General features: G+C 39.7%; 1 protein-coding gene across 2 annotated transcripts; it reads right to left on the bottom strand.

Moving 5' to 3' along the window:
* Nucleotides 1-3,023: 3,023 nt before the first annotated feature.
* Nucleotides 3,024-11,265, bottom strand: slc43a3b (solute carrier family 43 member 3b). 2 transcript variants are annotated; one of them, XM_034138259.1, is made up of 13 exons: nt 11,200-11,265; nt 9,451-9,764; nt 9,183-9,312; nt 7,123-7,169; nt 6,950-7,026; nt 6,212-6,304; nt 5,987-6,126; nt 5,308-5,417; nt 5,041-5,184; nt 4,756-4,863; nt 4,326-4,512; nt 3,970-4,093; nt 3,024-3,849 (listed from the first exon to the last, which is right to left on the bottom strand). In XM_034138259.1, the coding sequence occupies exons 2-13, from the start codon at nt 9,635-9,637 to the stop codon at nt 3,730-3,732; spliced, it is 1,467 nt and encodes a 488-aa protein (XP_033994150.1). In that variant the 5' UTR covers nt 9,638-9,764; nt 11,200-11,265; the 3' UTR covers nt 3,024-3,729. The 2 variants fall into 2 exon arrangements, with proteins under 2 accessions (XP_033994150.1, XP_033994158.1); XM_034138267.1 differs by lacking the exon at nt 11,200-11,265 and adding an exon at nt 10,068-10,085.
* Nucleotides 11,266-15,679: the final 4,414 nt, after the last annotated feature.

Genomic DNA, 15,679 nt, shown 5'->3' with positions numbered 1-15,679 from the left:
TAGTGTGATTATAAGTGCATGTGAGTGAATATTGGCATGCAAATTCGTTTTTATACGTCCTATTCATTGTCTTAATGCGCTCATACATCTTAAGAAAGTTATCACCAAAAATGTTAAGAATGTTTTTAGAGAACGTTATCCTACCTTTCAGAAGAACATTCTGGGAACCAAAATAAAACGTCCCACTGAAAACGTTTAAAGAACAGTAGGGCATAATGTTCTAACAATGTTATCAAAAACATCTAAGGTTATCAAAAACATCTTAAGAAGGTTATCACCAAACATTTCAAGAATGTTTTTAAAGAACGTTATCCTACCTTTCAGAAGAACATTCTGGGAACCAAACTAAAACATCCCGCTGAAAACATTCCTAGAACAATGAATGGTAACATTCTCAGAATGTTTTTAGAACCAAAAATGCCTAGCTGGGAACTCACACATGCCACCGCAAACATGCAATATCTGCTTACAGCTTATCATGAATTACTGCTTGTTTGTTTTTTTCAAAAGGAAAATGTGGTGACATCAGATTTTGTAAAACATCCTTTTCAAACAAATGCAACAAGTTTGTTTTTTAAAGCGCTCTAGAAATAAATCTGACGTTGACCATGACCATGTTAATATTTGCCATCACAGGAACGTTTTATAAAAAAAGAATAACCTCCTGAAAACATTATCCGAATGTTGCTTAGAAAATGTTCTTCTTTTGTTATCATGTAACATTGAGGGAATGTTTTATAAAATAATATCTTTAATCTGTTACCTCAACAACGTCCAAAAAACATCCTTAGAATGTTGCAGGCAAAACGTTCCACCTTTGTTAACATATCACTGTTGGGGGAAACTTCTGAAGCAATTGGAGTCAGGACTCGAGACACGAGGAGAGCTGGAGCTTTGATGGCAAACACTGATGGTTTATTTGGAGCTTCGGCCAGAGAATTCACAAGACAAGTCAAGAGCCAGAGGTCTGACTACACAGGAGTTGCCACAATCAATTCTGAAGAACTCTACCCCAGACCCATGTATTTAGCTAGTTCTGAGAAAATAATCAACATTGTGCATAACAAGATAGAACCATAACACCTCTATCAGCTGACGCCAACAGGCAGGAACAAATATTATTTTTTAGAATATCTTAGGCCCTAAGAGAGGGCCTAGAGGGCCCTGACGGCTCGCCACTGGCAATAACACAACTACAGCAAATATAGAGCAAATATCTTACTGTTCAAAACAAAGTGCAGTCCTTGATTATGTACTGAGGTACTTTCCACTACTTTATTTCGAGATCCCCATCTTGTATCCTGTTAAGTCATTCAGTGTCAGAGATAATTTGTTTTCCCACCAGCTCCCCACAGCATGCTGGAAAACAACACATTAAGGACGATAAACGGAGGCAGTTACAGTCTTTTCCCCTGTTGCTCTAATCAAAGCATACAGACATGAGAAAGTTGGCACAATTTGAGAAAGCCTGTCACTCTATGTGTCATAAAGACATCCTCAGGCCTTGCGACAGTTTCATTCAGATTAAAAAAGGCAAAACAACTCATCACATATCACCTCATTAATTAAGAGACTGGATTATTATTTATATCCTTCCGCCTTCACTCCTATTTCTGACTTAAATCGGTATTTTTAAATCGTCAAGATTCTGGTTTTGATCATCAATGACTCAGATGCAAGGGAGGCACCTGTCATTATGTTGCCTGCACACACACACACACACACACACACACACACACACACACATTCTCTAATTAACATCATGCAGTTGCCTATAGTTTTTCTGGGCTCACTGTGTCGGCTGTTGAGGGGGTTGTTGTGTCCCTGTTATTTCAGGTTTAAACCCTGCCAGAGCCCATCCTGCCCCGTGTGAAACCTCTCAACCACTATCAGCAACAACATGGCAACTCCTACCCAGAATGCGATGACTGGAGATGGGAGACTGTCCTCTGAGACGGCTGTGAATCCAACAAGTCAGACTAAGTAGGATTTTCTTAAATAAAACTAGATTTAAACAAAAATAAAACCAAAGACATACATTTACTAAAACATATTAACTTTCATGACAAAAAGTACACGCCACAAATACGAGACTTGGATATAACTAAAATAAATGTAAAACTCTTTTCCTACCACTCATTTAGCTTTATGGGTGCTATTGCTACACTGTTGATTGGGATAATGATAAGAGGCCCACACTAATAATGGCATTATCTATAATGTGTTTAGCTTTTTACTTTTAAGTCAAGCATAAAATCAGCAACAAATTACACAAAAATTAAAGAGTGTAAAAAGATTTGATCAATTCATCAATGAAAACAAATGATGTTTCCTGGAAAGGGGGTATATGCAACGTGTTAACTGTAGCAGGCTGAACACCATAATTATAATTAAAACCTAATAATAATGGATGAACTCAATTTGGCACATACAATTATCCACAGAATAGATGTTTTATCAAATACATTTTAAGTGTCAGTCGTATTTAGGTCCAGGTTCTATTTTTTATGAATATTTTAATGAAAATATAGCACTCTTTGTGGAAAAGTGTCATTGCTTTTCAATAGCTTCAATGTCATGCGCCCTTATTACTTTTACTAATGTGTTATGAATTGATTTTACAAATAAATTCAATTGAAGATCATTTCAGTTTCTTCCATGTCATGCGACTAATTTACTCCCAGTTGATACCAGATATTGACTTAAAAAATAAAACACACTTCTTTTTATGTGATTGTAGTTCTATGTTATTTGAATATTTTAATGAATATTCAGCTGCTTTTTATTTAAAATTCTTGATTTTTTTCAATAGCTTTTGTCATGTGACTCCAAATCAATGCAGCATTGTATTACAACACTAGAAGGATGTAGTTCTGGTCTAAAAAAAACAACAACCACTTATTAAATTGCATTTTCTGTACCCTCTGTTAAAAAAAAAAAGAAGGTAGTTGCTTGTATGTGCATATAGTTTGTCATAATAGTTTTATATGAGGAAGAGTAAGGATACAAAAATAATCATTCTGTTTGCTATACTTATTTACAAAGATTCATTTATTTTGGTGCATCACAATGAATAATATACAAATTTAAAGTGACATTTCAACAACATTACCACCTATTCAGTCTTGACCCTCAAAATACACAGTCAACCTAAAACATAAACTTACTGATACAAAAAAACTTTTTTATAAGAAAAGGGAAATGTGAGAACGGAATCCTTCATTACTCTCAATTATTCTATTGAAATATAAAAAAACACTGGAAACATTAGACTTCATATCTTTGATACAACCAACAAATAAAGGAGATCTTTACTTGGCACAATATTGATATCAGTAGGTTAATAAAACTGAGAGGCACAGCTTTGCTGGTTTTTGATCGGTTCACATTTGAAATTCACAAAATGTCATAAAGTATCAATCATAAAACATATCAAGATCATGGTAAGCAGAGAGCAAATGGACATTTAACCATAAAAAGAGACAGTGCTAACAGATGCTTAAGCTTAGTTACCTGAGAGCACATATGCACCATCAGCTGACACTCAAGTAACACTCATTATGCAACAGGGAAAATAAAAAACACATATCCAGGAGAATGTGGTGAATGCGCTTTGAATGCACATTGCTGCCATTTGAAATGCATTTACAAGCATTTAAAGATACAAATATTACCGGCATTAACCATTAAACAAACGGAGTGGTTATAATTGCATTTTAGAGTCTCATTTTACAGACTTTGAGAGGAGGCACTAATGGTTCGCTGGGAGGCGAGACTTCTACAGTGCAGGAGCACAGAGAGAGGATGGATGAAGGCGAGCAGGCTGAGCAGCGCCAGACCAGCGTTCACCTGCAGACACATGGGGGAGAGAGGAGGTGGAGCGAGAGAAACAATGATAGATTAAGATCGTTATAAAGCGAGAAGGATCAGAGAAAAGTTTACAGTATCAGTTATTTATTGTTTACTCACATATAAAGGATCTCCACCCAGAGGTCCATTCACCAAGGCAAAGAATGGATATTGCAGCACAGAAAACACTGCAGACAGAGCCATGACCAGACCATACAGTTTCCCAAAGTGGCAGGACGGGAAACTACACACACACATCGTGATGTCATGGAAAGAAAAAGGAAGTAGTGAAAAGACATAGAAAAAGGGACATTTATTTGTAAAAACAACCACTTTATGTTCACCAACTAAGTATAAACATACAGTAAGTAACAGATTATAATGTTATTATAAGAAGAAATAAGAATGCTTTAGTGTAATGTAGTCCACAAAGAGGTATGAGCACCTTTGTATATTTGTGTATGTTTGATACTCACGCCACACTGAGGAAAGCTGCGTTTCCGCCATAGAGGAAGGAGCGGTTGAGCACCTGAAGGATGAAGGTGAGGTACTGAAGCGGCAGGTATGGGGTGGCGGCACAAACCGAGAACAACACACACTGCAGCGCCGTAAGGAAGAGAGAAAGTATGGAGGCACGCAGGTCCGCTTCCTGTTCACTTTCTCCTACAAACAGACACACGCACAAAAGAAAACAGTTGTATTTGCTTGCACAGTCATTTGTATAGCTAACAAAGAAGGAACATGAGGTTGGGATTCAGTGCATTTTAACTGCTGTTTATCCATTACGGTTAATAATGGGACTAGTAATGATCACCCTGAGAGCACACTTGGGACACTCTGATTATGTCTGCAATGACTGAGGACTGTTTGGTTCATTAATAGTTGTTAAAAGCATTAGTGTGTTACCTGCAGCACGAGGTTTGCCCTTGTGTCTGTCAAAGATGAGGCCGTTCCATGGAGCACACAGCACGCCACACAGCTGTGTTATAGCAAAGGCATTGATGTACCGGCTCACTGTGAGATACACAAGCCAGACAACATGGTTAGAGACTAAATACTTTAACATACAGTTCAACAAATCTGCGATAACAGTTAGTACTCATTTAACTTAATGGACCTAATAAAGAAAGTTTGTACAAATGGATCTTTGCTAGGACAGTCAGACATGTTGTGGTTTTTGAGTGTGTTTACCTAATGAAGGCTCTCCTTCTGTCAGTCTCTGCAGCATGGGGTTGAGGGTGCCGATGAAGAGGTAATGTCTGAGCTGCATCACTGACAGCCACAGCAGGTGGAGGACAAAGAGCCTGGACATCAAACACTCCCGGAAACTCTTCTCTGAGGGAGACCACAAGAGAGTGGAGAGTAAAGAAAAAAGACAAAGTGAAATACGATATTTGAATGTGTTTTTCCGTTATCTTTGACAATATATTAATTAGGGCAACATTAAAAGGAACAAACCTTGTTTCACCGGGTCGTCTGTGTTCAGTGTTTCCTCTCTCGTCTTATGAGCGTTACCATAATCTTGTGTCTGCTCTAAGCTCAGAGCCTTTGATTTTCCACAGGTTATCCTGAGAAAGGTCAAAGGTCACATTGAGTCAGACACAGACTGTGGCCATTTTTAAGGTTTTATGATAAATATTTACTTTGCAAATGACATTATTAAGTTATAACCCGCAATAATCACATAACAGGATATGAAGGATATTACTTAGGAATGTTGGATAATGATGTGAAAATGAACTGTGCCAGTAAGATTCAAAGCATATGTTGTTACTGAAAGAAATGTGATTACCTCAATGTATTGTTTGACTTGAAATATCAAAACTGGGTTTATTCATCATTAACCATTTTCTTTGGAAAAGGAAAGTTAAATGTTTTAATGTTTTTTATGGATTTTCTGAAAAATATGCACATTTCTGTAAAATAGTTTGAATTGTTTTTTACTCAGACCTAATTTCCTGTCACACCCAATACAGCTTTTTCTTGCTTAACTGTATAGTAGAGTTATAGCAAAGAGCCAAAGCAAGTCAATATTCAAACTTTTTTTTGAAACAAGATACATTCATGGATTTATATTCTTGGTTTCACTTGATGCACTTATGAAGAACACATGCGATGTTTGTATTGGTATCTGTACCCGTATGTGTATTCATCCGGCAGTGGGTAGGGAATGTGTTTTCTGGGCAGCAGGAAGAAAGTCCTGAGCAGGTGAAGGACGCTGCAGGCGCACAGGAAGAAGAAGGAGGCTCGCAGAGAGACGCCCGCCTCATGCAACAGCTGAAAGAGACAACAAGATCATTGACACAATATGAGATGGTATAAAACATTTTCATTAATGAGACCATAGTGTTCCTTTTCTCACCTTGATGACAAGGAAAAGTGCTGATGAAGAGTCGAACGCCCCGTTATAGAGAGTAATGATGGTCGAGCGACGGGCGCCAAACAGGTTTCCAACCTTTAAGAGAGAAGTTTGAATTAATTCAAACAGAGGTTTGTCGTGTTTAAGTCTCTGCTTTTTTCCTTTCCTTTTTCCTTTTCTTTCATTCAATGTTAAAACTAGTTATTGCCGAGTTGAATTGCCTGTGTGATCATGAAGATGTAGTTTTATCACTGGAAGAGATTGGTATTTATTTCCCCACAAGATCTTGAGCTTAGTCTGAGAACCACCTTGCAGTCAACATAAGTACATGTTTGTACATGCCTTGTTTTTTAGATGTGGGAAACACTTGGATCTTGAAAATCAAACCGTTGTGCTTCCTAAAAAAGCTCTCACAACCAGTTTTGTCAGTCTCAGCTTTACTCAAAAACATAGTCCTAGCTCGATTAAGAGCTGCTGATCATATGGATTGATTCTCAGGGCAAACTTAAGGAGTTGCTGCTGTTCTCTGTTAAATATATATATAATTGTAAAATACATAATATTATAAGAGGGTTTCAGACTGAATAAAAAAGCTATTTTAATACGTCAACTCGAGAGAAATTGTGAAGGGCAGTTTTTACAATTTTCAGACATTAAATGAAGAACATAAAAATGAATTAAGATGAATTAAAGCAACAGTTTTCTTTTTAATGTTTATATTCTGCGTGAGTGCTTCAGTACCTGCATGTTGGTCATTAAAAACAAGATGCCTCCTACTGCCACGAGTGAAATAGCTGGATAGAGAAGGTTGGAAAAAGCTGATAGGAAAAAAAAAAAGATTAATAAATATAAGTGTCCACAGATGCAACACCTAACTATTAGAATAATACGGTGACACACAGGAATGTTTTTACCTGCAGTTGACAAAGCCAACATCAAGGAACCCAGGGTATAAAGACAGCTGGAGGGAGAAGAAATGTCAGTGTTATTGAGTCATGTTATTGGCTTAATGGGGTCTTAACAGAAACATGGCTAGATATAATGGTCATGTAAATGTTTTCAAGCCCTGTTATACTCATTTTCAGGTTCATATTTGTGTTGGAGCGCCAGCCAATAGAAGCGCAAGTGTTACATAGTGATGTCACTGAAGTTAACAAAGGAGTCCAATGGAGTTGTTTCAGGCAGTTCACTTTCCCTCTAAAGTGAACTGTGTGATTTTAGCCTATGCAAACCACACCAAAACCTATATAACACACTACAGGAATTTGAAGACACAAAAAAGCACAATAGGGCCTCTGTGTCAACAAAATTAAAAATAAATATTTGAGATGGGAAATTGTTCTGGAATAGAAAACACACTTTCAGTGAACAACATTAAACAAGCTTTCAAACGCAGGTTCTTTTTCTGCTGCTGTTTTTGAAGAAATGTAATGTCCTTTATTTGGTACATCCTAAACGAAGATCTTCCCTACTCTCAACACGACTAATCTTGTCCAACTATTTGCATTCCTTGGCTTTTCCTTCCACCCTCTTTTAGTGGAAACATATGGATGTCCTTAGTGCCCGTTTGTTATTGTGTATTTAGATATATCTGAGGCAACAAACTGGGCAGGAATGTGTGTGTGTGTGTGTGTGTGTGTGTGTGTGTGTGTGTGCGCGTGTGTTGTTATGATATAGGATGTGTATGAACTCTGAGGCAGTAAGGAAAACTTCATGTCACAAGATTTAAATATCTGCTCCAAAATAAATCTTTCTTTCTGAAATTCCACTAACCTCTTGTCATTAATGGTCTTGACCTTTTCCTTATTTGTTATTATTCTCTAAACGTATTCCAGTGCTGTTGCCCTTTGCTGCTTAACTCCCTTTTCTCACAAAACGTTTTCATTATATACTTCATTGCCAAGTATCCGGCTCTGGTATGTAGACTGCCTCTTCATTCTTGTGTCTGTTGCTGCCTGGAGACTGCAGCTAATTTACATAACATACCTTGAGGGAGATATTTTAACATATGCTTGCTTTCTTGGTCTTCTTGCTTTTCTACGTGTATGGGTTTTACCTTACATGAGCATGAACTTCATTTAGCAGCAAATAAATCTGAGAATCCATCAGAGGTCAAAATACCAGAGGCCGACTTTACAGCAGATCGCCACCATTGCATTGCAGTATTAGCCACTACCGGCAGAGGCGGGAGGGATCAGAGGAGAGGGTCCCATCTGGCTTTAATGAAAATGTGTTTTTTTTTTTCATTTATTGTTGCACCAACAAAGGGCAAAACGACTTGTTCGGAAAAAAGAAAAATAATTTAATGTTTTTAATTGTTTTTGTTTTTGGAATGAAAACTTTCATTGCAATAGCCTAGTACACACTTTATTGCTTTTAATGTTTAGCTTTGTGGCAACCTGTTGCATGTTTACATGCTTTAATGTTCGAAAAGCTCTTTATTTTTCTCACGCTGCAGCATCTCTTTTCTCCCCAGTCTGCTCTGATTGGTTAGCTGGCCGGCTTTGTTGTGATCAACTGTTTAGAGATGTCCCGCTACTAAGCCTATCAAGTGCAATGTGTTGGAGCGTTAGCCAATAAAAGCCCTTGTTACATAGTGATCTAATTTCACACTACAAGAGAGAGAAACCCCCAAAAAGCATGAGAGGGCCTCTTTAAGTGATGTTTTTGATTGGAACATACATTTCTTGCTTCCGCCTGAACGGCTTTAAAACACACACTATCTATGAGCTAGTTATTTTTTAAATATAATATATTGAATATTTTCCTAAAGGAAATCTAAACAAACTATTGTTAGATGAAACCATCACACCTATAATCAATACACCTACAACCAACTAGGAGAGACTCATTACTGCAACTTGCACTTGTTCCTCAATAATCAGACTAATGAACAGCTCTGTTTCTTGATTACTGATCAATTTGTATTATTTCTGTCTTTTATACTCTCAAGATAATATATTGTTCAACTCACGTTCCAAGGAGTCGAGCCACTGTAGTACCAAACCGGTCAAAGAGGAAACCATTAGGCAGCGTCAGGAAATTGTTCAGAAAGGAGGCGGTGGTGAAAACAAGAGAGAACTGTTCATCCTGCCCGCTGCAATCTGTACACAAAACATAAAGAGAGAGAGAGCCATGGTTGTACAATATACGGTTAACAGGTGGTTATTAAGAAGGTCTGCAGAGAGAGGTAAATGGTTCCAGGTGCTTTGAATTCAAATGAGTGATAGTGAGAAACTGACCTAAGACCTGCGTTGCATTGACTCCTGTGGTGTTGACGCACAGAGAGCTGAAGTAGCCCTCCGTCTTCAAGACAAAAACAAGAGAAGCCCATCCAAACACAGCTCCAGCAAAACACAGACACTCCACCAGACCCGTAGCAAAGGTGAGGCAGCGCTTCACTCTCAAACCTTTCCCGAGACATGACATGGTTCCTCAAACACACACACACACACACCCACACACACACACACACAGGCAGACACTTCCCAAATACTATACTTTCAGCCACATGGACACACACGCACAAACACACAAGTGGTTTCTGTTACTGCACCTGCCAAACAAAGGGAATACAAACAAATGTTATTCTCATTAATTTAGAGATTACATGTCACTTGTTAGACGCTTTTATCCAAAGCGACTTACATACTCAATACTGTGGGCAATCCCCACAAGAGCAATTTGGGGTGAAGTGTCTTGCCCAGGGACACAACGACATTGTTAGGATGCGTGGAAAGAGTAGGACCCAAATGCAGACTACAAAACAAGGTAACAAGGTCTAGAAACAAAAGCGAGCTTTATTCCAAAAGCTGAACAAAAACATGGCATGAAACACATAGGTACTACAAAAACTGACCGTGACCAACATGGTGGGAGACAGGAGAAACAATGAACCGACAAGGCACACAGGGGAAGACAAGACTAAATACAGAGAGGGGTAATCACAAGACAAGACACAGCTGGGGTAAGGGAGGCAGAAACACAAGGGCAACAGGTGAACACAATCAAACAATCAGACACACCAGGGAAACGAAGGGTGTTTCTCAATCGCGAGTAAAGCTGCTTCCGAGCCACTATTTCAAACATACTACGTCATCGAGTGCCGCCGAAGTACTGTTCCAATCTCCAGTATACTTGGAAATCTACCGAGCCCGGCGTACTCCGTTTGGAGAAATATCGAGTGTGCACATGAGTAGACTTCGCGGCCTTAAAATCCCCACAATGCTTTGCGCACGGACCAATTTCCCCAAATCTGTGGCGGAAGATGTAAGGCGGGGCCTCTCATATGACGCACACCTGCACACTTGCTAGCCTGTTCCACTCTTTGTTTTCCAAATGGCAGGAAGTATTCTTGACTCGCTTCTGAAGCAAGATGCTCGGCAGACATGTGCTACCAAGCAAGTGTACTCGCGATTGAGAAACACCCTAAGACAGGAAGGCAAACACAGGAAGAAGGAACAGAGAAGACACAAGGAGGAAAACATTTCAAAACAAAACAGGAAACCAGAGACAGAAAAAGACAAGACAAAACACAACACAGACAGATCGTGACAGACATGCTGACTGCAGTGGGGATTGAACCTGTGACCCCCTGTTCCAAACACCAACGCTCAATCCACTGCACCATACGCCTCCCTAATGATGACTACGTGTTGAGACAAGCGTTGCAATTGTATATCAAAAGAACCAGCCATGCATGACTGAAGTATTTTAAGGTTGCACAAGGAAGACATGAGCTTGAAACATCTGGGCACGGAATGTGCTGCTTGGTCCAGGCAGTTATGTCAGATGGACTTCTGCATTAAATGTGTCTTTGGATAACAGAAGCAAATGACTGTTGTTGAGATAATGGTAGGTCATAAACTCCAATTTCAACAACAAAAGATGAAATTAGAATGTGCAACGGTGGACTTTTATCAAAGTAAACACAACAAATGTGCAGTTGTAAGGCTGCATTATTATCCAGTCTAACAGTCTGTAGTACTCACAGTTCAGTCTCTGTAGCGCTCCCCAAATTGTACAAATCACAACTCTCTGCTCTTGCTACACTCTCTTTCTTTATATAGGCCAGCTCTTCCTTCCTCTTTCATTCCAGTTCCCTCCCTCTCCTCCCTCCCCCATTATTTAAATATTTGTATATTTCTCAATCAATCTCTCTGCTGCGCAGGAGAGAAAATCCCTCTTGTTGCAGTGCTAGTAGCTGCAGAAAATAAACATTCCCTGCAAAGGAAAACAGCGATGAAGCAGCCACTGAAGCTGTGAGATACACTCCAGATGTGGATGCTATTAACGCTGGCTACACTGGTTTAGCAGAAAGGTCATGTGACAGGAAAAATGTTGGGAGTGCAGTGTGGAAACTTGCTCTCTGTGTCATTACTGGGTAAATATGTGCAAAGCATCCTTGGCCTGATCACTGCTTAACAGGCTGTGAGGAAGGGTGCTGCAGTCCCACACTGCTACAGGTTTCTCCGGAAGAAATAATCACAATTATCTTTACTTTATCTCCTCGGTAGTTAACCATTATGTTGAAAATTCAAGATAAGAAAATTGAACATAGGACCCTCGCCTGAGTTTAAAATATATTGTTATTGGCAGTCATAAAAGACAGGGGGAAAATTGCAGTATGGGAAATGTAGTACTAATGATGCATGGGGTCTAAAACGGGGTTGCTGAGTTTCAACGATCATTTTTTAAATCCGTCCCTTTCCGTAACCCAATCTACTTTGGGTCAATTGAGCACAATACTAAGTTATTTTATTACCATTTTAATATAATTTGGAGTGTTAAAAAGTTACAATTTGGTAAGAGATTACAGTTTCCAATTATCTTTTAAGATAGAGCACACAATACTGCAATATTTTAAATGTATGTAAATAAATGAAGGACAACCTGAATCATTTTATGAAGCCAGGAAATATATCCTAGGATCTAATCAGTATCTAAATTCAATCATTCTCTATACATTAAAGGGGATCTTTAAGTGTCTTTAGTCAAATGTTACACTTTTGTTAATAAACAGATAAACAACATGCCATTGATTTTAGAGTACCAGCATCAACAGAGCACTTAATTATAGACACAAGATCAATCAGCATCAGCATTTCAACTATGTTATCAGCTACAGTGAGATCTAATGAGTAACTCAGGTCTGTCAGTACCTGAGAGTCACCTCCACTAAGACTGTTATTGATAATTATTCTGTCAGGGGAATTTTATGATTGCCTTGATTTTCTCTCCTTTGATATAATTTATGCAAAGTGACGATACTACAGAAATGGGTCATTAATAAGTTCTGAGAGATATTTTGCATTTAGTGGGATTATACAATGTCACTGTTGCTGAGGCACATGAGCAACCAGAGCACATACTGTTACATGATCATCATTATGGCCCGATACTTTGCACAATGGTTAAGGCAAATCCCCTTTTATGATGCTGAGGCAGTGGTTGCTGATAGCTAAGGGCAGAGATGTATCACACAGCTGGAAGTCTTAAACTATCTATAACACCACTCATGAGTGTTAGGATGCGTGGAAAGGGTAGGACCCAAATGCAGACTACAAAACAAGGTAAAAAGGTCTAGAAACAAAAGCGAGCTTTATTCTAGTGATGTTACGTATTGTGCCGAGGCTTCGGAGCGTGTGTCGAGTAATCCCCGAAGCTTTTTGTGAAGCATGTATCGAGGCTTGTATCGTTTTGGGCCAGTGACGTCATCGATGACAAACGAAGCCTCGCTGCCTGTCGATACCACGTGACTGCTTCAGGAAGCGATTCAGATCGGTTGAACCGTTGAACCACAACGCTCATAATACCCATGGATGTATAATAAGAACCATATTACCCCTCCTGTACCCGGGTCCGCTGGTGACACGATGGAATTAAAAGAGCTCAGACCCTCACTTATATAGAGGTCGGAACATGTCATAAGTATAAATAGATACAAGCATAAATAAATGTAGGAATAAAAACATGAATAAATAAATATGGTGTAGTGTTTTCAGAGAGTTTCAGCGTGTGTGCTGTGGCTCAGCTGGAAAGCAGTTGACTCACGGCCGCAGGGTCCCTGGTTCAACGACTGAACAATACATATTTTTTGTTGTTTATAAAAGCTACAGCTAGATGAGATAATGTAGTTAATAAATGTATTCTTTGATATGGTTTAGCCTTTCTCAGGCTACAACATGGTTAAGTTTATGAATATTATTAAGGAATACAAATCCCTCTTTGCAATGTTTACGAGCCTCCTTAGGCTTTTCAATCACAATCATTCAACTGGAATAAAAACAATATTGTTAACATGAACATATGATTTAATGTTCGTTGTTTAGAGTTATTCTTAGGCTTTACTCATTGGGAACTCGGTATGAGATAGAGCACACTGTTGAGATGTCCAATCTGCCTGTTTTACACACTTTGACCAACAGGGGGTTTGTGTTCAAATGAAGCCCATGATGAAGCCTCATGAGATGAACCCTTTTGCAAACCAATTGGCTGGAAAGCTTCAAAGCTTCATAAGGCTTCATCTCGCCATCACTACTTTATTCCAAAAAGCTGAACAAAAACATGGCATGAAACACATAGGTAGCACAAAAACTGACCGTGACCAACATGGAGGGAGACAGGAGAGACAATGAACCGACAAGGCACACAGGGGAAGACAAGACTAAATACAGAGAGGGGTAATCACAAGACAAGACACAGCTGGGGTAAGGGAGGCAGAAACACAAGGGCAACAGGTGAACACAATCAAACAATCAGACACACCAGGGAAACTAAGACAGGAAGGCAAACACAGGAAGAAGGAACAGAGAAGACACAAGGAGGAAAACATTTCAAAACAAAACAGGAAACCAGAGACAGAAAAAGACAAGACAAAACACAACACAGACAGATCGTGACATAACCCCCCCCTCAAGGGACGGATCCCAGACGTCCCAAAAAACATAGTCCAACATTTCCAAAAGGGTGGACTATGACTATCGACTGACGCTGACGTCATTGTGTTATCAGAAACATGGCTAAATAAAACTATTTTGGCCTCTGACATATCCTTAAATGGTTATAATGTGTATCGTACCTGTGGAGGAAACTTCTGTGTAGCAATGCATGGAGTCACCGACTCAGGAAGGAGACACGGTGAGAGTTGGAGCTTTGATGTCAAACACTGATGGGTTTATTCAGAGTATTCGGCCGGAGGATTCACATCACAAATCAAAGAGTCAGAGGTTCTGACCACACGGTAGAGTTGCCACGTCAATTCTGAAGAACCTCTCTCTATGTTAGACCTTTTAACTGGTTCACAGAGAGAAATCAACATCTCTGAAGGATAAGGGAATGCTCTGGTTTTTGGACAAAATTAACATGGGATCACTCCCGTCACCGGACGTACTTCGTCTCACTGGAATAGTAACGGTCATAGTGAATATAAAATCGTCCCCATGTATCCGGCCAATGACGGGAGAGTTTTGAAAGAGACAAAACACTGTTCCATACATTTAAAAACACTTAAACAATTAAACAATGTTTACCTGCCAACAAGCAGCAGTGTGCTGTCATTTCAAACATGTTACCCCACTGTTTAACACACTTTTACCTGTGTTTTGAAGACTCTTTCCTGGGTCAATGTGTGCTCCAATGTGTCCTCTTTCTCCCCCCCTGGGTGTGTGTGAGACAAGTCAAGTGAGTCAGCCTGCCAACAAGCAGCAGTGTGCTGTCATTTCAAACATGTTACCCCACTGTTTAACACACTTTTACCTGTGTTTTGAAGACTCTTTCCTGGGTCAATGTGTCCTCTTTCTCCCCCCCTGGGTGTGTGTGAGACAAGTCAAGTGAGTCAGCCTGCCAACAAGCAGCAGTGTGCTGTCATTTCAAACATGTTACCCCACTGTTTAACACACTTTTACCTGTGTTTTGAAGACTCTTTCCTGGGTCAATGTGTCCTCTTTCTCCCCCCCTGGGTGTGTGTGAGACAAGTGAAGTGAGTCAGCCTGCCAACAAGCAGCAGTGTGCTGTCATTTCAAACATGTTACCCCACTGTTTAACACACTTTTACCTGTGTTTTGAAGACTCTTTCCTGGGTCATTGTGTGCTCTTTCACCCCCCCTGGGTGTGTGTGAGACAAGTCAAGTGAGTCAGCCTGCCAACAAGCAGCAGTGTGCTGTCATTTCAAACATGTTACCCCACTGTTTAACACACGTTTTACCTGTGTTTTGAAGACTCTTTCCTGGGTCAATGTGTCCTCTTTCTCCCCCCCTGGGTGTGTGTGAGACAAGTCAAGTGAGTCAGCCTGCCAACAAGCAGCAGTGTGCTGTCATTTCAAACATGTTACCCCACTGTTTAACACAGCTTTTACCTGTGTTTTGAAGACTCTTTCCTGGGTCATTGTGTGCTCCAATGTGTCCTCTTTCTCCCCCCCTGGGTGTGTGTGAGACAAGTCAAGTGAGTCAGCCTGCCAACAAGCAGCAGTGT

This window comes from Trematomus bernacchii, unplaced genomic scaffold (genome assembly GCF_902827165.1).
Source record: "Trematomus bernacchii unplaced genomic scaffold, fTreBer1.1, whole genome shotgun sequence".
Lineage (NCBI taxonomy): Eukaryota > Metazoa > Chordata > Actinopteri > Perciformes > Nototheniidae > Trematomus > Trematomus bernacchii.
Note: the sequence above shows the minus strand (reverse complement) of the source record. Positions and strands in the feature narration are given on the sequence as shown.

What these genes read in the sequence shown, in the direction of transcription:
- slc43a3b (XM_034138259.1), bottom strand. Translation starts at nt 9,637, where the DNA reads ATGTCATGTCTCGGGAAAGGTTTGAGAGTGAAGCGCTGCCTCACCTTT. An exon ending in CACTTTTCCTTGTCATCAAG is followed by an intron (nt 6,127 to 6,211) that starts GTGAGAAAAGGA and finishes TGTCTCTTTCAG; the next exon opens with CTGTTGCATGAGGCGGGCGT. An exon ending in GGGCAAACCTCGTGCTGCAG is followed by an intron (nt 4,513 to 4,755) that starts GTAACACACTAA and finishes GTCTGTTTGTAG; the next exon opens with GAGAAAGTGAACAGGAAGCG.